Below are 22,777 nucleotides of genomic sequence, written 5' to 3' on the forward strand. Positions count from 1 at the left end.
CACACGCACACACGCACAATGTCAGTCATACATAGCCCATGAAAGGCCTGTTTTCTTTTGACCACCAAAACTAACCCTTTGGCCAAACATCACCACCTACAGTACGTACTCAGCGGCACGCCTCCTCTCTCCACATACAGTAGCCTACTTCAGTTGCACAGGTCTAAGCTGTTTAGTCATCTCAGAGCCCTTACAGCAGTGACAAAAGTCTCGCAGGAATACACACAGAATACAAAACTGTCTGAGCCGAGTCATCCATCCACATTGATGTTTCTGATGCTTGTCTCTGATTAAAGCAACACCAAAGAACTTTCCCTCTGGAGCACGCACGCTATTTGTTTATCCAGCACCGGCTTTGCAAATAACAATGTCCATAGACAAGGTAGAATATGTTGCACGATTTATGAAAGTACGATGTATTGCGACATCAGATGCACGTCAAATTTGTAGTTTCTTATGTCTCATTCCGAACTACAGATCCGCTACCCGATCTGGCAAACTTACATAGTGCGGTTATAGCCGATAGAGGGCTGTGAAGCGAATGCAGAAGTGCCGTTCACCCTGTTACAAGTTGATGAACCACTGAAACGATTTTGGAAACATTATTTTAAGTTACAAAAAAACTCTTTGGTGTTGCTTTAACCTCCTTTTTCTCTCTCTTTTTCTTTCTCTCTATCCTCTCTCTCTCCTCCCTCTCTCTCTTCTTGGCAAAAAGCAATTTCCATGGCAGAGAAAATCATCAAGATTTTTTGTTGCTCTTTACAATGTCTCTGTGATTGCAAAATTTGATTTAAGGCTACAGTACAACAAAGAGGAGGCCATTCTAATGGCAGGAGTGTGGGGGTGGTGGTGCTCTGCTGTGGAAGCCTAACTAGACTCTCTGGTTGGACAGTGAAAAAAAAAACAAGGGAGTATGTTATATAACAGTTCCTTGACCTGTTGTTCCCAACACCTAGACGATTAAAATGGTCTTTTTAATTGAATGTCATGACACAAGTGAGATCAAACACACAAATGAATTCCCAGTGCAGCGCTTTGATAGCACATTCACTTCACTTTTCCCTTGAGATTAATTAATAAACAAAATAGCCCGTAAATGTACCTGAACGAGACATCCGTCTACACTGGTCTCAAGTGCTTGTGCCTGCTCAGTAAAGGCTGGGGAATGCCCACTCAAGCAGGGGCCCCATTTGAAGTCGCTTTAAGAGCAACGAGAGCTAAGGAGAGGGAGAGAGGGGAGAGAAATGCTCTTTAGGTTTTTGAAATCCATTTTTGATGGGGGCTGTTAATAGCGGCGTGTCCTTGAGGTTCAAAGTGATCTTAGGTCCCTGGCTCTTAATTAGACCAAAGCCGCTGTCTCATTCCATTTCCTCTCATCTTCTTAATTAGATCTTTAACAACAAACAAATGAAGACCTTTTACAAAGCGAGGCGTTATGACCCCCCCCCCCCCTTCATTTATACACAGGGGAGGTAGGAGGCCGGGAGTGAGAACGAGGGAGAGAAAGAGAGAGAGAAAGAGAGAGAAAGGGGAATGAGATATTTCCATTTGTCTACCATTCCCTTGTCTCTGATCAAACACAATGAAACAGTCCCTTTGGTGCAATACGTGCAACCCCTCCCACGCCGCATTAATTTCAGTGACATGGAATAAAAAATGACAGTGGCAAAAAATCTGACATTTGCCCCTACACAGCAAACACACCTGGCAGCTTTGTTTCTTTGACACACACAAATGAGCTGTGGAGGTCTCATCTAATAACGACACAAAAAAGACTCAGGCATCTCTCAACTAACGACGGCCCGATCTGCTTAAGAGGTGGAATAAATGCTGTGAGAAAGCTCACTCTCACTTCCTGATTACAGACACTGAATAAGCCCACCATCTGGAAATGCCGAGGCAACCAGAGTGTGGCTGCCAGGTGATTTTCCCTTTCTCTGCACATGCAAATGCTTTAGTTTGACCGAGCGCACGCTGCCGAGGCCGGGAGATAGCTGGGAATTACATATGTACAGTTTCTGAGACATCAAAGTTGCCAGCGTAGCGTCTCCCCTCTGATGTGCCTCCCCCAGCCTGCTGTAGTAGCTCTGCCTGGTGCGGGCTGGAGCTCTGCATGATTTATGTCTTAGCAGGTATCACAGGAACTTTCAGAGGAGGTGGGAAGAAAAAGACCATCTGTATAATACAGTCAAGATTGACAAACATCTCTTATCTGCAATTGCACAATTTTGTGAAAAAAGTAATTGCCTTCATGCTCACCTAACTTGAAAAACTACTGAGCACAAACTCTAACGTCAAGACAAAAAAAAAATATATTCTGTTGGACAAGCTCCTCTTCTCTCCAGCCTGCGCTGTGTCTATCTGTTTGCTCTCCCCTCAAAGGCAGAAACACAGGACGACACTGTTGCTTGATAGCGCGCGGGCTACGGAGTTCTCAGGCAGGAGATGGATGTGTGAGCGCATCTTGTCTGACTTGATGAATAGAGTCTCGCCTCAGCAGCGCGCGCAGCCTCAGTTGGGTGTGGTGGCTGCACACGCTCCATCTCCACTCCATCTATTAGTCACTGCTGCTTTCCGGGGGCGCGCTACGCTACGCTACGCTACAGGGACTGGCATGAGGGGTGCGGTGGGTGAAGACAGGAAGGATGCAGGAAGGGATGGGGCAGAAGCAACACAATGGAGCGCCATCGTGCCCAGACCACATGAAAGAGATTCGTTCGACCCAGATGTGTGAAACATCTGCAGGAGTGTGATGAGAAAGAGCCACTGATGTCACCCTCCACTGGCCTCATACCTCTGCCCACAGGGTCATACATATTCCCAGGGAATACTTTTTCTCTCACTATCAAACTCCACCATCAGGACCATCCACCCAACCGCCTGTCCACTTTAAACCTTTAAACCTTAGCCTCCACAGAACCAAGATCGCTCTATATACCTCCTTTTCCACCACTCACTCCATCTCTCTTTCTCTTTCCCCGCTTGCAAAACATTCCATTACTCTGTCTTTTTCTTCTGGCTCGTTCCCTCTCTATGCGTCTGTCAGTGTCTTTCTTACTGTGATATCAAAAACACTGTCTGCTGAGGGGAAAAGAAAACCAAACAAACACGCAAAGCATGAATCCAAATAAGCCAAAGGATGGCCGGCCGGCCGGCTGTTAAGAGCAGCGACTGAGGCCATTTGTCAGCGTAGTGGACAGTAGCGTGGGCTCCAGCAGAAGGCTTTCATATCCTCGCCTCGGAGCGGTCATCTAGTCCGCCGGCTAATTACTGCTGCTACACCAAAGAGCAGCGACCCTACTGCCTGGTGACATCTCCAGGCCCCTAGGGTGATTACACAGGCCTCGCAGGGTGGGGATGAGGGATGAAGAAAAGGGGAGCGAAAGAGCAGTAAGGGGAAAAGAGGAGGAGGAGGAGGAGGAGGGAGAGAGCGAGTAAAAGAGATATTGCTTTTATTTTTCCACATCGGCCCCACGGCCCCCTCTCCAGGGTCCTTTCGCTGCATTAGGTCACACATCACGCCCTGCCCAAGCGTGCCTCAGGGCCTGGGCAGGGATCGCCCGTGAGGCTCTCTCTCTCCGCTGCCACCACCACTGCCCGCGCATACACATGTGCGCTGTGTTAACGCAATCGACCGTGTCAGGTTCACTTAGATGTAAAGACAATGATCTGCTCTGCGACCACCACCCCCTGAGTTTTGCTCAAGCCTCATACACATGGGCGGAGAGAACGTTAGCGGCCAGTCTCTGTGTTTATGGAACAGTCTGATGACAGTGTGGCGATGGGAAAGTGGACACTGCTGCAAGGAGCTGTCTAGGTTTGCCTTTAAAAAGGAAAAGAATAGCTGGACAGGGCCAGGCTTGTTTCTGTCCTCTGTGCTGTAGCAGGGCCCATGCTCTGCCCACACCTATGAAGTGCTGATGTAGAACACTAGGGGTCAGTATTAGAGTTCACTGCAGGGAAAAATGAGGGCACCTTCTGAACAGGTGCAAAACAACAGCACACAGAGACTGCCTTCTCCTGCGTGCATCCACATCTCACCCGCGCATGCTTTATGTAGACTTGAATTACTTCTAAATGAATATTTGAGCAAAAAATAAGCATAGGGTGGTTTTCATTTCAACTGCAATTAGCCATAGAAGATGTAGCATTAGTTGGGCAGGCACAATGTAGAAGCTCTCATAAAGAAACACTGCAATCAGCAGAGTAAAAATACCTATCATAGCATCGAAATGTCTAAATGTCAGTCTCCGGATCATCACAATAAAATCAGCGGTGTATTCTGAGGGAGGGAATTGAAAACAGGCAGCAGCTAACTAGGGAGGATTTTGGGAGCCCATTCTGAAATCTGCATGATGCTCGGCAGCCAAAATGAGTCACTGAGTGTGAAACGCAGCTTCAAACCCGACTCGTCAGCACTGCAACAACAATCTGCCCGTTGATGTAAGCAAAATATTGCCTTTTTAAAACTCGGACCATAGCTTTTCAAACAAATATGGCAAGGGTGGGGAGGGAAAAGGGCTGACATTTTTGCACGGTGAGTTTGGAGCACTATCCAGAAGAGAAAAAAAGAGGCACCTTCAAGGACCAGTGCCAACCTTGGAAATAACATTTCACACAATCATCTAGTTCAGGCGGAGGATGTCACAGATGGTGAATACATCAGAGGGCAGCCGAGTGGGGAATCTGTGCTCTCTAACAAAACACTGTCATTTTTTTAAAAGCACTGACCCTGCAATCCCTCTCTCCGAGACACGCGCCACTCCATTTATGAACTCAATTTATGTGTGTGTGAGTTTGTGTGTGTATGTGTCTCTCTCTCTGTATGTGTGTGTGTGTGTGTGTGTGTGTGTGCGTGCGTGGTCTCTCTCTCTCTATCTGTGTGTGTGTGTGTGTGTGGTCTGTCTGTGTGTGTGTGTGTTTGGGTGGTCGGGTGCATTTGCGAAGCGTGCGTATGTTGCTGTGCGCGCAAGTCAATGAGAGTTCTCTCTGGCACTCTTTGTGAAGAGGGTGTCAATAACCTTATCAAATGTGTTTCCAAATTAGGATACAATTAGGGATCATCTCTAATTAGCAAACTCCATCAGCAGCTTTGCTACAGTACCCAGCCTCACTGCCTGAAGTGGCTTCCCCATTCCATGTGAAACAGCCCTTTTCTATTTGAATAGGTGACTAATTATCAGCCAGACAATCTCTCTCCTCCCCTAAGATGGAGAACATGTTTCATAAATAATCCATAGATAATGGTGTGTCATTTGGTGTTCAGATAGGCCTGCATAATGGATATTTAATACAGGAAATATCCGTAATATTTGGTGGAGAAGCATTAACATCCTGTCCACTGACTGATCACTGGCTATCTCCAGCTTGCAGGCGCACTCACTCACACAAGTAAGGACACACTCACACACACACACACACTCACATCTATGCCACACACAGACTCAGACACAACCATGCACACAGATGCTCATATGCATGCCGCACACGGACACACGGGCACTCACACAAACAGACACACACACACACACACACACACACATGTGTCACGCAAACACATCACATCAAAAACTGGACAGGTTCCCTATAAAAAAATAAATAAATAAAACAGCGTCTGCACAATGGCAGCGGTGAGAAGGAGAAAACACATCTGTCTTCATCATGGGGAGGCGACAGACGTATATGAGCGCCGCATTTCACATTTCCAGCAGCCGCTGCTGGGTGTCATCAGGTGGAGGGACGGAGGGAGAGGAGAGGGGGATGGGGTGGGGGTGGGGTGGGAGGGGTGCCGATGGCCTAGTTTACACCTGCAGAGCGGCTGCCTGGCCTGGCGCGCAGAGGAGAGGAGAGGGGAGGAGGTGAGGAGGGGAGGAGAGGTGGGGGGGGGGGGTGAGGAGGGGGAGGGGAGGAGAGGTGAGGGGAGTCAGAGCAGGGAGAGAGGCTCAGCTGTGGGAGCGGACCTGTCTGCTGTGCTGCCCTAATGCTGAGTGACAGTGTACCACCATTGCCACTACCATCACCATTTCACACACACACACACACACACACACACACACACACACACACACACACACACACACACACACACACACACACACACACACACACACAAATACACAGCCTGCGAATGTATGAACAGGTAAAAGCTGAGTGTGTTTTGGGTTTTTCTATGTGTAAGAAGAGGTGAATAGGTTATGTGAGGCATGTCCTAAGGGCAGAATGAGTGTGTGGACAGGTCTGGGATTCTGATGCAGGTTTGTGCATAAAGCCATTTCCATGTCTAGATGGAGTACTGTGAGTGGCTTCGTGCCCCTACATGCACAGATGGAATTCTATGTGTATGCGTCGTTTGTAGGAATACACCAAAGAGCAAGAACTAGGATGCTTGAGCCAAACTAGAGCATTCACTCGTTTTTGAAAGTACAGTAGATAATCAGAGCTGTTGCCCACTGCCTTACAGCAGAGATCCACTGGAGAGGACGCACAGATTGGTTTATTTCACTTCGCTTTTGCTCTGTGGACAGTCTAATGGATCTCAGCAAATACCTACTTCCCAGTCGTTTTGTTATTTCAGAGATTTTGAAAGAAGTGTATTCTGGCTCTAAGGATACCAGTGCATATCTTTTTAACGAAACATCATTCACCACAGGCTAAAAATTGGTAAGAAAAGCACAGAAATCCATGAAATTGATATCTGTCTACAGCTCGGCAAATACCATCAGACCCACTACTCCAAACACAATCCAGATGACGTCGGTGTGCAAGCCTAATAAAAACTCAGAGATAGAGGGGTGGATTAAGACCTAACTCAGCTTTATAGGACAACAAAAAGTACAAAACAAACAAAACAATATTGTTCAGAGAAACAGTCCCACACATTTACACACCCAAATGGCTAGTAAAGAGAGGCTGTGGCAAGCCAAACACAGGCAGTGCTGAGTGCCTGAGTAAAGGGAAGTGTGAGCAGCAGGAACAGAGGGGGCTGCAGAGAAAAGGACGCTTTTAAAGAAGTGCTGGAAACACCCTCCATGTGAGGAAGAGAGGGATGAGGAAGAGGAGAGGAAGACTACACAGTGCAATGGTCACTATCATATCCATTAACTGTTGACGTCCAAGCCTCCCTACTCTCATGTAAGATAATTAGTACATATCACACATAGAGATCTTCTCCCCATATGCTTTTCCCTTCTCACTGGCTGGGCTTTGTACTCTGAAATAGCGTCACTAATGACTAATGTATGGGTTTGATATCTCCTCTTCCCTGTGTGCAAGTGTGGTATGATTAGTCATTTTAATAATACTATAAATGTGAGTTTCTCATGAAGGTTAAGTCTTAAGTGAAAATGTAGCTGTACACAGCTGCACTGCTGTTCCTGGGAAGGAGGGGAGGCAGAATGCCTACAGTGAGGAAAGACACATTGGAGACTAACCAGGACGAAGAGGGCAGTGCTGCTGCTCAGACAGTAGCTAAGCTGATCACATTATTCAAATGCAAAATGGAGGCTACATGGGAATTAAAGCATGGGGCTAATGTTTTTAAAATGGCGCCAGGGGCACTGCATTATTCCAGAGGAGGAATAGAGGAGTCTTTAATCTACCACACTGCCCCTGGATCAAGAGGGAATGGCACTCTCTCCTATTCCTCCACCTCTCTATTTCTCTTTGTCCATATCATGGGAAGCTGCTGTACATATTTCTAATGAGATCTCACCTCCTCTCTCTAAAACTTGCAGTGACCAGACACACTTTCACATGCCTGAGAATCCCTATGAGACGTGTGGATTGTTAGCAGAGTCTGATCACTATGAGACGTGTGGATTGTTAATAGAGTCTGATCACTATGAGACGTGTGGATTGTTAGTAGAGTCTGATCACTATAAGACATGGTGATTATTAGTAGAGTCTGATCACTATGAGACGTGTGGATTGTTAATAGAGTCTGATCACTATGAGACGTGTGGATTGTTAATAGAGTCTGATCCCTATGAGGCGTGTGGATTGTTAGTAGGCACTCTGAATGAGTGTTTGCTGAGTCATTTGCCAGCACTGGACACTGGGGAGGTGTGGAGGGAGATCAGAACACCCATGTGCTTCTGAATAAGACATCACAAGTCCACAGCTAATAGGATTTTCACCAGCAATACCAGATTCAGTGATCACACCAGGAAAGGTGGCATTATCCTTTTAAAATGGCAATTGGCTTCATTAAGTTAAGTGTGAGGTGAACGGGGACTGTATCAGGTGATACATGGGGTAGTTTTATTCTCACATAAAACTACCATATAATGCACGGTAATGTTTTATTTTATAACAACATAATCGTCATGGCGATAACGAGCACGCTCAAATGCACATTCCATAACCAATTAGGGCTGCTGTCCCATTGTGTGCTGCGTGTGCCCTGCGTGCCCTCAGCTGAATGGGGCACTGCTACGTGCCACTTTAAGACAGCCCGGGTGAGCCCCGCATCAGGCTGCTGCGGGCCGCAGGGAGACAGACAGACAGCGCCGCGGAGAATCAGACGTGGCCTCCACGGGCCGTTTCATCATCTGACCGCCGCCCTTGTCGTCGTCCTCCTGCTCATTGCAGATGTGCATATGCGCCTTTGATTTATGACACGGAACAAATGCTGCTTCACCGGATGAAAGCGGCTCGGCCTGGGCGTGACAAATTGAGTTGGGTTCAAACTGGTTAAGATCTAGGGGAAGTAGGCTGAGTCTAGGCGGCTCTCTCTAATCGCCTGTCCTAATCTTGGCCAGTGGAAGCCGTCCTCAGCCACGTCTCACCTCACCCCCCAACATCAGCCAGCTACTACAGGCCAGAGGCTGGCTGGGTGGAGAGCTCCATCTTAGCATCTCCACAACAGCACAATGAAAACGAAAGCCAGCACAAGGAGATGTTGAAACAGCTGTGTATACGCATACCAATACACACACACACACACACACACACACACACACACATACACACATGTGTGGACAGGCACGAACGTACACACACACACACACACACAAACAGTCCCCCACCCTCGCCTGGTTTTAAACTGGTGCTGGTGTTAAGTGATCTAGCACTTCAAACGCCCTCAGGAGCATCAGAGCAGCTCAGTCCCATATCAGTAAATATATGCACAGCAGGAGTGCATCAGTGTGCTGCGGCGGCGTGCGTGCGTGCGTGGGGCTAATAGATGATGGAGCTGCGTGGAAAAGGTCACAAGTAAATGTCAGCACTCCAGCGTCTCTATGGCTGGGCCCTTCTGCAGCGGCACAGTCACTTCACAGCAGCTGGAGCATCAGAGGGAGAGTATAGCGCCACACACACACACACACACACACAGCTGCTGGATCAAGCCTTTAAGCCTCTGATGGCCTGGACACCCTTGTGTGTGTGTGTGTGTGTGTGTGTGTGTGTGTGCCTGTGCACACACGTTACGCAGCTGATGTGTGCATGTGTCTGTGTGTGTTAAGTTGTTGATGTGTGCTTGATTGTGTGTGTGTGTGTGTGTGTGTGTGTGTGTGTGTGTGTGTGGCACACACACAGGCTCACACCACCTGACCCATTTCACTGAGGCTGGATTTCAATTATCTTGGAGGTAACTGATTTGACCTGCCACATCAAACCCCTGTGTAATTAAAAACCAAACAAGCCAAACAGCCAAGACGCTTCCAGACCAGCACTGAAAAAAGACCGCTTTTGGTCACAGCATGTTGTTGTGTGTTTATTTATTTATATTTGTTTTGCTTGAGTTCTCGCCATCAAATCAAAGTTGCCTGATTGAGAAGAAAAGCATGACCTGATTAGTTAGAATTCCACCAGATACATTTGTTCCGGCACTTTTGGGGAGTGCCACTGATGGACATTTGGAAATCCATTTTACGGCTGTCACCGAGTTACACTGGGGCTGAATGGCAGGGTGTGTATAGGCAGGTGCTAGCAGACAGACAGAAAGAGAGAGAGAGAGAGAGAGAGAGAGAGAGACAGAGTGAGGGTCAAAGATTGAGAGAGTGTAGAGAGTGTTTAATGTTGAATGTCTGAATGTGTATTGAATATGTTGTATAGGTCCTCAGAATGCAGCACAGTGGCTACCATTCACCCATATTGACACATGATTTATGGTCAGTCAAATAAGGTCTCCCTCAAATACACACACATACTGTATGTACAAACACAGACACATACACTCATGCTCACACACACTTACACACTTGAACCTGGATATACACATACACACACACACACACACACTTAAAAGGCCATATGTCAGTTTAAGCCGTGGCACGTCTTGTTAATTTATTTGTTCAATACAGTGGGACAAAGTCAGCTTGACTGATTAAGCTATCTGCCTCTTAAATCAATGGGCAGACCGCAAAAGCAAGCAGAGGAGGGGAGTCGTTTCATGGCATTTTAATGTGCCGAGCTTGTTATTCAGTGTTGAAGTCACTCAATATTTGGCAGAGTGGGAGAGAGAGAGGCAGAGAGAGGGAGACAGAGAAAGAGATAGAGAGAAAGAGAGAAAGGGTAATTAACTAAATTAGCTACCTAGCACATGTGGTTAAGTGAATGACAAGCACAACTAGAGATGATCTGCCAAAAAATAAAATAAAATAAGAAAGAAAACAACAAGTAAACTAGGCCCACACTCCTCTGTGTCTCTCTGTGTCTCCCTGTGTGTGTGTGTGTGTGTGTGTGTGTGTGTGTGTGTGTGTGTGTGTGTGTGTGTGTGCGCGTGTCATTAAGGCATAACTAATTAGCTCAGCTTAAGTGGGCTGACAGGAACAACAGAGCCCAACCTCTCACTCTTCCGGTAGCTCGAGAGTGCTGCTGTCATGAGTAGAGCACCACTCTTCCTCTCTCTCTCTCCTCCTTCCTTTGTCCATCCATCCCTTCTTCTCTTTTCCTCTCCTCCACATATGAGTGTGTCTTCACACTTTCAGTATGAGTGTGTGTGTGTGTGTGTGTATGAGTCGGCAGAGGGAACACAAAGGCGGCTAGTAGTGCTAGTGGCATGAGCTGTTTGTTTTAGTACAACTAGTTCAACAAAACAAAACTGAAAAAAGAACTATGTGAGAAACAATGAGAAAGAGATTACAAAAGGAACAGGAGATATTATCAACCCAGAAGAGGAAGGAGCAGGAGCAGGAGGAGGAGGAGGAGGAGGAGGAGGAGGTGCAGGAGGAGCACGGAGAGAGCGGCAGCCACACAGAATACCGACAGAGCGTTTACCTGCCCCTGCGTTCTGCGGGTATGCCGTGTAGCCGCCCCGTCCGCGCGAGCCCCTACCTGAGCCGCGCGCTGCTGCCGCCACCGCTGCCGCCGCCACTGGACCGTACGCTGTAGCCGGGAACCCTGGGGTGGGAGGGGGGAGAGGGGACACCGGGGTCAGTCTAGGTGAGACTTGTGTTGGAGCTGTTTGGCTTTAGCTGTGTGAGAGAATGTGTGTGTGTGTGTGTGTGTGTGTATGTGCATCCATGCCTGTGTGTTGTACTGTACATGTGTGTGTGTGTGTGTGTGTGTGAGTGTGTGTATGCATGTACTGTATGTGTGTGGGTGCATGCACTTGGAACTGAAGAGGGAGAGCATGGGTGCAAGTCTACACAAGTGTTTGTAAATGGGAACAGATGTAGTAAGTGTTGGCCTTATGCAGTGCATGTGTCCATGCATGTCCGTGTAGGAGTGCTGTGTGCGTGCGGACAGGAGAGGAGATGGACGGAGAGAGAGGCAGTGGTCAGGGCCACTGGGGACGCCAGTAGTAACGCTGTACTGCAGCGCAGCGCGGTGCATGTTGGAGGAGATCAAAGAGAGATGGGAAAGGAGAGATGTGCTTGGAGTCTCTGAGACATGGAGCCAATGAATGATTCAAATGTTTGAGTTTGAAACACGCTTGCTTCACCTCAGTGAGATCCTGGGCAACATGACTATCCTAACAGCCCTGTTTCTCGTATCCAAACTGGAAACTTTAGCTTGAACCATGATCACACACGATGAGACGCAGATTTTTTTGTTTCAACTTTGTGTCCAGACTCAAACACCCTACTTCCACCTCAATTAGGGGCTCAGTGGGGTGTCCGGAGCTTCACCCCAAGTCCAGCCTGCGCCTGTGGGCCTCTCGGTGCAGCGTCTGGCCTGCGTGTGCTCTCCCCTGACCACTGAGCCCCATCAAACAGCTTCATTAGGAGCCGCGCGTCAGTATGGCAGGACGGCAGCGCTGCAGTGCTTTACGCCTGGATGACCGCTTGACAATCCCTCAGCTTATCTGCCCAGCCCATGCACAAACAGACCGCGCTGGGGGCCGCAATCCACGAGCTGGATCTCACAGTTGGGGCAAGAGCTCAGGCCCTCTTTCAGCGCTCAATTAATTAGCACCTTTCACTTGTGCGCATGATGGGGGACTGCTGTATAGTCTACTTAAGAGTACTTAGGCTTTGTGCCGGCTTTGCAGAGGAGATAACTGTGGAACACTACCAGGGTCAGGCTTTCATTTGCGCCTACTGGAAGTGCAGTTTGTGGGTCAAAGTGATTTTGATATTACAAGTGATGTGAAAATACACACTCCTTACATTAATGTTTCATATCTGCATAACAGGGTGATTCGCTTTAGATGTTGCAACTTTTTAACTTTTTTCAGTGCATGAGGAGGCTTTGTTTCCCTCCGAGTGTGGTGGCAGAAGGTAACAACAGTGGCGGTGGGAACTGATTCAGAAGGGCTGTGGACATCAGGCCCATAAAAGCTTCGGGAGAAAAAGAGACAACAGCAGCAGAGTAAGCCAGGACTGACAGACCTGCCGCTGGTCCCACTCAAAGCCACTTATCTCTGAGGTTCCATATGTGCGGCGATCGAGTGGCGAGGCGGTGGGTGTGATGGGAAAGGGGGGGGTGGTGGAGTGGGTGCTGGGCGGGCAGTGGCGCTTACGATGGATGGCAGCACAGTCAGACGACACTAATCATCTCACTCTTGCTTCGCCGCTGAGCTTTATGCTCTGGAACTCAATCAGCCAGGCGGAGGGGGGTAATTTCGTCCCTCCAGCACCCCCACCACACCACACCACACCTCGTCCCCACCCCGTGGTGGCTGGGCCTGTGGAGCGTGGGTGCCTGTGGTGTGCGCTGGCGTCGGGGTGATTTGTAAGGTGTAGGAGGTAGCGGGGCATGGGCGCCACGTGGCGGGGCTGGATGGCCAGCGTTATTGCCTCCTGCTGCCACCACAGTGCCTCTTTATGCTGCCATCACCAAATTAGACACCAGGGATTAATCGCTCCCCTCCAAATGCCTCCAAAATGGCCTTTTAATTCACCTGAAGCTAAATGCTTTGATGAGAGGCAGGCCGCTTCGTAGGTAAGAGTATGTGTGTGTGTACTGTATATGTTCATGGCTGTGTGTGTGGGTGGACGCAGTGTGTGTGTCTGTGTCGAACGCCTGCACATACATTCTTCTAAGTGTAGCAATCAATAGTCAACGAATACGCCATATGACCCATCGGCAGTGCCCACAATGCATACGTGTGTGTGCATATGTGAAAGAAAAGAATTAGATGGCGAGGCACAGAGAGAAAGCGTGAGAGAGAGAACAAGAGAGAGAGAGAGAGAGAGAGAGAGAGAGAGAACGAGAGAGAGAGAGAGAGAGAGAGAACAAGAGAGAGAGAGAGAGAGAGAGAAACAAGAGAGAGAGAGAGAGAGAGAGAGAGAGAGAGAGAGAGAGAGAGAGAACAAGAGAGAGAGAGAGAGGGAGAGAGAGAGAGGGAGAGAGAGAGAGAGGGAGAGAGAGAGGAGAGAGAGAGAGAGAGAGAGAGAGAGGGAGAGAGAGAGAGAGAACAAGAGAGAGAGAGGGAGAGAGAGAGAGAGAGGAGAGGAGAGAGAGAGAGAGAGAGAGAGAGAGAGAGAGAGAGAGAGAGAGAGAGAGAGAGAGAGAGAACAAGAGAGAGAGAGAGAGAGAGAGAGAACAAGAGAGAGAGGAGAGGGAGAGGGAGAGAGAGAGAACAAGAGAGAGAGAGAGAGAGAGAGAGAGAGAGAGAGGGAGAGAGAGAGAGAGATAGAGAGAGAGAGAAACAAGAGAGAGAGAGAGAGAGAGAGAGAGAAACAAGAGAGAGAGAGAGAGAGAGAGAGAGAGAGAGAGAGAGAGAGGGAGAGAGAGAGAACAAGAGAGAGAGAGAGAGAGAGAGAGAGGGAGAGAGGGAGAGAGAGAGAGAGAGAGACAACATGAGTGAACAAATGCACTTCTCCTTTCCTTTCACCACTCACCAAATCTGCAGTGTTCTGAAAAAAAAGGGAACTGTTCAAACATTATAATTAAATATTATCTCCCCCCTTTTTGAACAATGAAAGACATCCACTCCAACGCTCGGTCTAAGTCATCATTATAATATAAATATAATTACAGTGCGGCTCTAATTAAAACACACATCTTTGGCCGCAATGCTCTATTCACAGCAGCAGCCCAACAGACAATGCGGGGACGAGCTCTGGCAGATGGCTGAGCTCTGATAGAGTTGGGGGATGTAATTAGCCTTGTCTCTGGCGGGTTTCTCCCTATTATTCAACTAAGACAACCCCCAAACCATTATATTAGTGGCCCTAATAACCTTTTATTTTCCACTAATGCATAATCAAAAATGTGTCTCTGGGACAAGATAATGGACACGGGCAGAGGAGTGGACACAATGGGGGAGCAAGTTGACGCTGGAGAATAAAGAGAAGGATCGGAGGAGGAAGTGGGGTGCTCCGTGCGTGCGGCATTCTGAAGAGTTTCCGACCTGTCAAATGAAGAACATGTGCACACACACACGCACACACACATACACACACACGCTGCGGCGTGATCAACAAACAAGACGTCTCTCCCAGAGAGGCAGACAGAGGAGAGCAGACGGAGGAGAGGAAAAAAGACATGAGGTGTGGAGGGAGCAGAAGAGAAGAGGAGCAGAGATTCAGCTGAGGTTGAAAGAGGAGAGAACGGAGAGAGAGGAAGGCGGCGGGCTCACAGCTCTCTCATTGGCTCTCAGACTTGTCTCACCCCACACTCCTCTCCCCACACCACATCCACCTGAGCAGCGCCAGCGCTGCACATTACTGCCCATTAAAGCTGCTCTCAACAGGTGAGACAGTGACAAGAACCACACACAGACGCACACACACACACACACAGATAGATATACACATCCACCCACACTGCTACACCCACACAGACAGATGTGGAGATGGAGGAAGCTGAGAATGAGGTCATTGGCACTCCCAATGGCACCGGCTGGGTGTGAGATGACAGGTCAATATGGAGCCTGCCCTGCTGTGAAGCAGTAAGGAAAAGCACACGGCCACATAGACCAGCGGCAGAGCTATGACGGAGGGAGAGAGAGAGGGAGAGGGAGGGAGGGAAGGAGGGAGGGAGGGAGAAAGAGCAATTGCCAGAAATGAGTGGCCATCCAAAAATCTCTTTCATTTCCCCTCTACTGCATGTGCGCTCATCACAGGGGCCTAATGCATAATTCCAGCCGGCTGGAGAAATAAAAAATATAGCGCGAGTTGTTTTTAGAGCCCTTTCATCAATCTCCAGAGGCAGAGGGGAGAAGGATCCTTGACAAGAGGGGAAATCATTCGCAGCTGACGAACAGTGTCCCTCCGCTCTGACATGGCCATCATTCAGAGCTCCACCATGTGCCTGTTTGTCCTCTGCCGAGGGGCGCGGCCGTGAGCACACACGTGTGTATGGTGCCTATGTCCCAATGACTCTGTGTGTATACGCACGAGTGTAAGTGTGTATGTCTTTATGTCTGAATATGTCTAAGCATGTACCATACGAGTACTTGTCTGTCTGTGTGTGTGTGTGTGTGTGTGTGTGTGTGTGTGTGTGTGTGTGTGTGTGTGTGTGTGTGTGTGTGTGTGTGTGTGTGATAGAGAGAGAGAATGTGTATATGCCTTTTTGTTTGTTTGTGTGTGTGTGTGTGTGTGTGTGTGTGTGTGTGTGTGTGTGTGGTTAGTCCTCTCTCCCTCCTGCCCGCCTCTCCTCGCTGTGATCTCTTCTCTGTACCCGTCACATTTGTGAGGTGCCCGGCGCCGAAGCGGACTCGTGGGTGCCCCAGCGCGAGAGGAGGGGCAGAGTTCTTAGCCAGAGATTAGCGCGCGGGGATTAGGTGGGGTTAATTAATAGATGGCGCCACTTCATTGTTTTTGTCTTAGCGGGGGGAGAGGGATGCCACCCAAGAGAGGCCCTGCGGCATTAAATCAATTTCACAGCACCGTTATTACTCTGGTAGACAAAGCTAACATTTAGCCTCCCTTCTTTGGAGCCGCCTCCCGCCCGTGCCACGGCTACTCTGGGGAGGGGGGGGTGAGTGGCCACATGGAGGACAAGGACACATCTGTTCTCAGCTGGACTCCTGGGGGGCAGTTTCCATCTTACTCTCCTTCACTTCTCGCTGCCCAACACACACACACACACACACACACACACACACACTCTCTCTCTCTCTCTCTCCACCCTCATCTCTCATTTTTTAAATACTTTTTGGATGACTTTGAATCAAGTGCAAAGTTAATTTCAAAAGAAAAATGAAAAATAATAAGGGAATCTCATTAAAAACCCCTGCTTACAGTTTGCTATTGTTCTAAACAAAATGTACTGCCCCATGCTGTGAGTGAGTGAGTGTAGAAGTGAAACAAATTGCCTTTCTTTTTGTCTTTCTGCAGTGTCTACATCATTTCTCATTAACACCTCCTCCTCCGGCTCTTTCTGTTCTCCGGCGCCCCTACACTTATCTGAGTCATTCTCTCCATACTTCCACTCCCACCCTCTCTCTGCCTCTATCCATCTCTCCTGTTGGGCCCTCACCTGTCTTCCTGCCTCTCATCCGCTGTCATCCATCCTGTCTTCCCCACCCACCTACTCCAGCTCTCTCTCCAGCTCTCAAGTCCACCTCACCTGCAGCAGGCTGCGGGAGCTCTGCTGAGCATGGTCCCTAACGCCCGCACACACACGCACACACACACACGCACGCACGCACGCACACACACGCACACACGCACACACACGCACACACGCACACACGCACACACACACACACGGACGTACGGACGGACGCACGCACACACACACACACTTAAGGCACAGCGCTTTGTCTGAAAAATGCTATATAAAGGCAATTATCATTATGACTATTATTATTACTGGTGCAGTGGCCGTATCAAACCATGCCCATTCCTGTTGAAAGCCCATTATAGCCTAATGACATGTCCGCAACTACTTCGAAAATGGATTTATGCTTTGTGGTTGGAAAAAACACCATTCCAACCAAACATTCTATCACTCTTTGAACTATGAAACATTTTTCACCGATATTGACATTGACATAACAGCTTTTTTGACCCGGTGTAAGCTATGTTTAATTCAAGAGATTTGTGGAATGAGAATCATTTAAAATTTGCGACTGCCTACCTTAACAGTGTGTGCCATTATGTCCAGTTTAAATGGCGTCTATGCCATTGTGTCTCTTCAGCTGAAGAGCCTGTAGTAGCCTAATGACCTTTGAGAAAGTGACACCCTGAAACTGGTCTTAAATTTGGGATGCTGTCGGAATTTTCACTGGTTTAGTCAACGTGTCAGAGAATGCTGGGTGTGCTCAGAGTAGCTAATGAACGCATGACTTTATTCTCATCTACTTTGGAATGGACACTGCACCGGCCTGCTGATGAGAATCCGCTGGACATTTCTCTGCCTGCTGGCAGAACGCATCCAGAGGCGACCTCTCTATTGTTGAGATCAGTGAGATGTCTTTCAACGTTATATTTCATATTCCACATCCAGACTTCATACTCAGCACTGCTCTCACTTGTGCTGCTCTCTGTAATGTGGCGAGAGCCTGTAAATGGTTCTTTTGACAACATCTTTCACATTTTCATCCAAACAACATCAAACTCGACACCACACTCATTTGCGCCTTTAGCAAGCCACGTGAGGCAAGTGTGAGGTCGGTTGGGCAGTGTGCGTGCACACACACACACACACACACACATGTTCTTGGAATTAATTGATATATTATTATCATTATTACCATTACTATAATGTATTGCCAAAACAGTTCAGCTGAATGCAGTATGAACACAAGGGCCAGTTCAGACGGTGGACGGCAGGGTGCGTGTGGAGGTACTGTATGAGTCGCTGGACTTCAGCTATGGATCTACATGCTTCTGTGATACTGTGTGAAAGTGTAGCTCTCTTCTTCCACTGAAACTGCCTGCATGTTAAACGGCATGCATTCACTGAAGTACTGGTCATATTAGCTCTGATATGTTACTGGCAGTGACATTGACAGCGACCACCAGTAGTTTGAACACAAGGTTGAGAGCCCTTTCAATTTAATGGCCCTGCATTTGTGTCCAAGGTCTTTCTGACGAGGAGACGCTACAGGGAATGTAGTCTTCAGTGTGAGTGGCAGGGAAAAATGTGTGAAGGGTAAAAAAGAAGAAGATTTAAAAAGGCAGTGTCGAGGAGAGCAATAAAAAAGTGAGAGTGTGAGCAAATGAAGGAGAAAAAAAAGACAGCGTGACTGTAATGGAGAGAGGGAGAGAGAGAGAGAGAGAGAGCACAATCTCCACAACCATCTTTTCATCTGCGCCATGAAGAGGTGAGTCATTCCTTAGCCAGCCCGCCCCCGCCACCTGAAACTTGACTTGTGTTGCTTTTCAAAAGGTCTCTCCGCTGAGCTATCAAAGGCTACAGTGTATGTGCCATCTGTGCAATAAAAGCACATGAAATACTGAGAAAAGATGGCAGAGAGACTAGGCACTGCAAAACGCACACACACACGACTTCATGGGCGTGCGCACACACACACACACACACACAAGCACACACACACACACACACACACACAAAGCTTGACTGCAGCATAATAGCATAATACAAAACCTAAATGAACAAAACCTTGAAAAGAAATTCAAAAGACAGAAGAAATACAAACACACACAAATCTCCTGAACAGTGCTTCTCTCCCTTTAGTTAAGCTTTAGTGCTCACAGAAACAGAGCAACACACCTTGTCTCCACCCACTGACCCAGGCACTGATGCAGCCACCCAGGAGCCCCTCCACCGCCACCGCCACCATCCTCCTCCACCTCCGCCTCCATCTGTCTGCCCCCCCCAGCTGACCCATGCCTATGGAGCACCAGGTTATCTCACCATAGCAAAACACACAATTTGGGGCCGGGCCTCTTGTCAGACACAAGAATAAAATTGGCTTGTGTGCATTAGGGCCTCCACTAGCGCGGCGCACGCAGACACGTTACGGTGGCCAGCTAATAGAGCATTTCACACAGCTATTTGTGGGGGCATTAGACACGGTGAGAGACCAGCGCCACATCCATCATCTCCGCAACACATCCCACGGGACGCCATCTACTGTAAAGATGTATGGTGGGTTAGCAGAAGTGTGTGTGTGTGTGTGTGTGTGTGTGTGTTGCAGTTAGCTTGAGAGGGAACTCAGAACCACCTGCCCGTAACAGTGGCTCACATAACAGGCAAATATGGAAAGACTATACACACAAATGTGGGTAAACTGTAATCACATGCTAACACACACACACACACACACACACGCACACGCACACACACATGCACACACACGCACAACCCGTAACTAATACAGCAGATGTATAAATTCCAATGTAGGACACAAGGTTTTGAAAACCCAGGATGTTTTGGGTGAGTGTTCAACTATTCAAACAAACTGCACACGGTTGCAGCACACACTCACGCACACACAGACACACACACAATTTTATCTCTAGTCACCAGAATAGAAAGATAACATTAAGTATTCAATTTGAGGAGAGAAAGGATAGAGGACGTGCTCCTGTGCCATTTCTATGCATAATATTTCCAAAATCACAATGCATAAAATGATAAACAGATGAATAAAAATACATTTTCTGGCATAACATGCTCTATTTTCTGCATTCTGTACACCAAAGGACACATAGAGACTTATTCCAGCTCAAACAGCATCACCACTGCCTTGATGTTAAAGTAAGAATACTAGCCATCCCAAGCACAGAGCTAGCACAACCTTGCTTTATCAGGAAGTCGCAGGGTATCTGCTAAACAAAATGGAAACAGCTGATTTTGGGTTTACACTGAAAGCTAACAATAACAAAGGGGTGCATTCCTAAGAAAATACATTGGCCTGCCACAGCTCCCACATATACAAATTCTAACTGGATTACATCTCAGGTCTTATTGACTAACTTACTACCAACCCGTACTGGGCCAAGGGAAGGTGTGTGCAGCAACCGCTGATATTTGAGGGCACAAATAGCCACTATTGCCCACTGTTGCCCCCCTCCCCGTTCTCTCACCTCCTCCCCACCCTGACTTCCTGCAGCTCCAAACTCTCTGCTCTCGCTGTGGCCCCACAGGCTGTCCTGGCCTCCAGTGTGGCAACTGACCTCCCCCAGTACACAATCCCCCTCCTCCCTCAGAGAGGCCCACAAAGCCCAGAGCGGGAGCAGGATGAGAATGACGCTAAGAGCACACGCCGAGCTAAGAACTAAGAGCACACGTTGGGCTAAGAACTAAGAGCACACGCGGAGATGGCATGACGTGGCACCGGGAAAAAAAAGAACAAAACTCCGGTCTCTCGGGGAGCCCATCTAAGGAGGCCCCGCTTGACCCTGCAGGTGGAGGTGTGGGGTCGGGCAGAGAGAAGGAGGAGCAGCCGGGTGGTGCGAGAGAGAGGGGGGGGGGACACAAGGCCACAGCGGCAGCAGCCCCTATAGTGAAACACACCAGCACACCCATAATAAATGACACACTGGTTGCTGACAGAACTGATTGACTTTGACTGAATATAGTTATTTGAGCGTGAGCTGCGCTCGCAGGCCTGCCGGTAATCACCCTCTAAAGGTTGCGGGGGTGGACGGGTTAATGACAGCATTCATCTCGGGGACACGACCTGAGCCATGGGCCTACCTCAGAGTCGCACAGCTGCCACACAACATCTGGACTCAGGCACCTGCGTGGCTCAACCCTGTAAGAGCTGGGGGTGGACTTGTGTGATGATGTGTTAAATGGACGTCTGAGGGGAACTAGGAGTGTGTTCATGATAGAGGGTATGTGTCGGCATATCTGTCTAACATGTATGTGAACATGCTTATGTCTATGTGAGTGTGTGTGTGTGCGTGCACTGCCAAACATTGCGTATTTGCATGCCTTGTGCTGTGCATGTGTATATTTATTGTAAGGTTGGTATTGTTTGCCAGACTATTTGGGTTATTGTTCCCTTTATGTGTGTGTGTGTGTGTGTGTGTGTGTGTGTGTGTGTGTGTGTGTGTGAGAGAGAGAGAGAGAGAGAGAGAGAGCATTTGAGCAGCTCAGCATCTCTCCTCTCAAGCCAGTAACAGGCTGAATGCATTTGCGTCTGTACACCCACTGGGTTAATAAGCAGTCTTTTCAATTAGAGACAATTTGGGTGAAGAGTTGGATGAGGTGGCACAGCTGCTGGAAAGCTCTGCTCTCACTCTCTCCCTCTCTTTCTTTCTTTCTTTCTCTCTCTCTGTTTCTTTCTCTCCCTCTCTCCCCTACTTGACCAGAGGCATTGGTACTTCCATGCTACTGCTTCTCCCGTTTCTCGCTCCGTTATTCTCTATATTTAATCTCCTGTGTTTTCCTACCTACTCTCTGCTCACTCACTCACTCCCTCTCTCTCTGTTCACTCACTCCCTCTCTCTTTCTCTGTAGCTCTAGGCGTTGTGTGTGGGTGGGCAGACTGTCTGACACATGGTGTGAGAGAGGAACAGAGGGCTGAGTGGGAGCATGAAGACAGCGTGCTATATGCACACAGACAGGCAGCACACAGACAGACGGGTGGGCAGACAGACAGGGAGGTCAGCGAGGCGCAGACGAGGAGAAGTCATTGGCCATGTTTGTGTTTGTCTGTGTGCTTGTTCCCCCTCCGTCCTCCGTTATTTCCCTGGAGCTTGGAGCGCTAGCATCCCGCAGCCTGGCCTCACGCACAAGGGGCTCCGACGGGGCTGATGCCGGCTCCGTTTGCATAAGTGATTGGTGCCTAATCAAAAGTGAAAAGCCAATTTCAGTTACCCTCCTCTAATCCTACACATACACATGCACCCACGCCGCGATAAACACACCTTTCCTCTTTAAGACAGCGCTGAGGCAGGAATAAGAGAGAGGGGGAGGGGGGGTAGAATAGAGGCCCAGGCTCTGACCTTGACAGATGGAGTGGTCATGGCCCACCTCCGTCACCTCTCATCACTGGCGGCCCGCATCAAGAGGGGGGGAAATCAGCTCCCTGTGGAGCGGCGTCTCCGTCACCCTCACCCTCCCACACCCACTGGCGAGGACGCGGGAGCGCAGCGCTGGAGCATGCTGCTCGGATGCAGCCAGCGGCCCACGCCAGCACACAGCATGAGCGCCACCATCCAGCACTCAATCAACAAGCGCCGGCGTGACAGCGGGCAGGCTGGGTGATAACAAGGCAGCGGCAGCCCTGATAAAGGTGTGCCCAGCAGGCTGCCCGCAGGGGCAGGACGGGCCGTCGTGTCTGACCGGAGGGAGGGAGCGAGTAAAGCTACACAGGCAGTGAAGTTCCGAGTGCACAGTGGCGCTGTGGCTAGAGCATCCAGGCCATGATAAAAACACACTGACCTGCACACACACACTCACTCACTCACTCACATGCACAAGCACACAAGCTCACGCAGGTCACCATTAAGGAAACACACAGAAGACGCACAGACGCACAGACACACACACACACACACACACACACACACACACA

At 48.8% G+C, this 22,777-nt stretch overlaps 1 protein-coding gene across 16 annotated transcripts in view; it reads right to left on the minus strand.

The window, feature by feature from the left end:
- Positions 1-22,777, minus strand: part of msi2b (musashi RNA-binding protein 2b) — a 225,251-nt gene that overhangs the window by 17,646 nt on the left and 184,828 nt on the right. For 10 of the 16 annotated variants that reach the window (XM_048265505.1, XM_048265506.1, XM_048265502.1 and 7 more), the window contains exon 11: positions 11,221-11,343. The exons of 2 other annotated variants lie outside the window; for them this stretch is intronic. In XM_048265505.1, the coding sequence (XP_048121462.1) occupies positions 11,221-11,343 (123 nt within the window). The remainder of the gene's footprint in view (positions 1-11,220; positions 11,344-22,777) is intronic. 4 more of the 16 variants (XM_048265507.1, XM_048265508.1, XM_048265498.1 and 1 more) reach the window with 1 other exon arrangement.

Source organism: Alosa alosa, chromosome 15, assembly GCF_017589495.1.
Source record: "Alosa alosa isolate M-15738 ecotype Scorff River chromosome 15, AALO_Geno_1.1, whole genome shotgun sequence".
NCBI lineage: Eukaryota > Metazoa > Chordata > Actinopteri > Clupeiformes > Clupeidae > Alosa > Alosa alosa.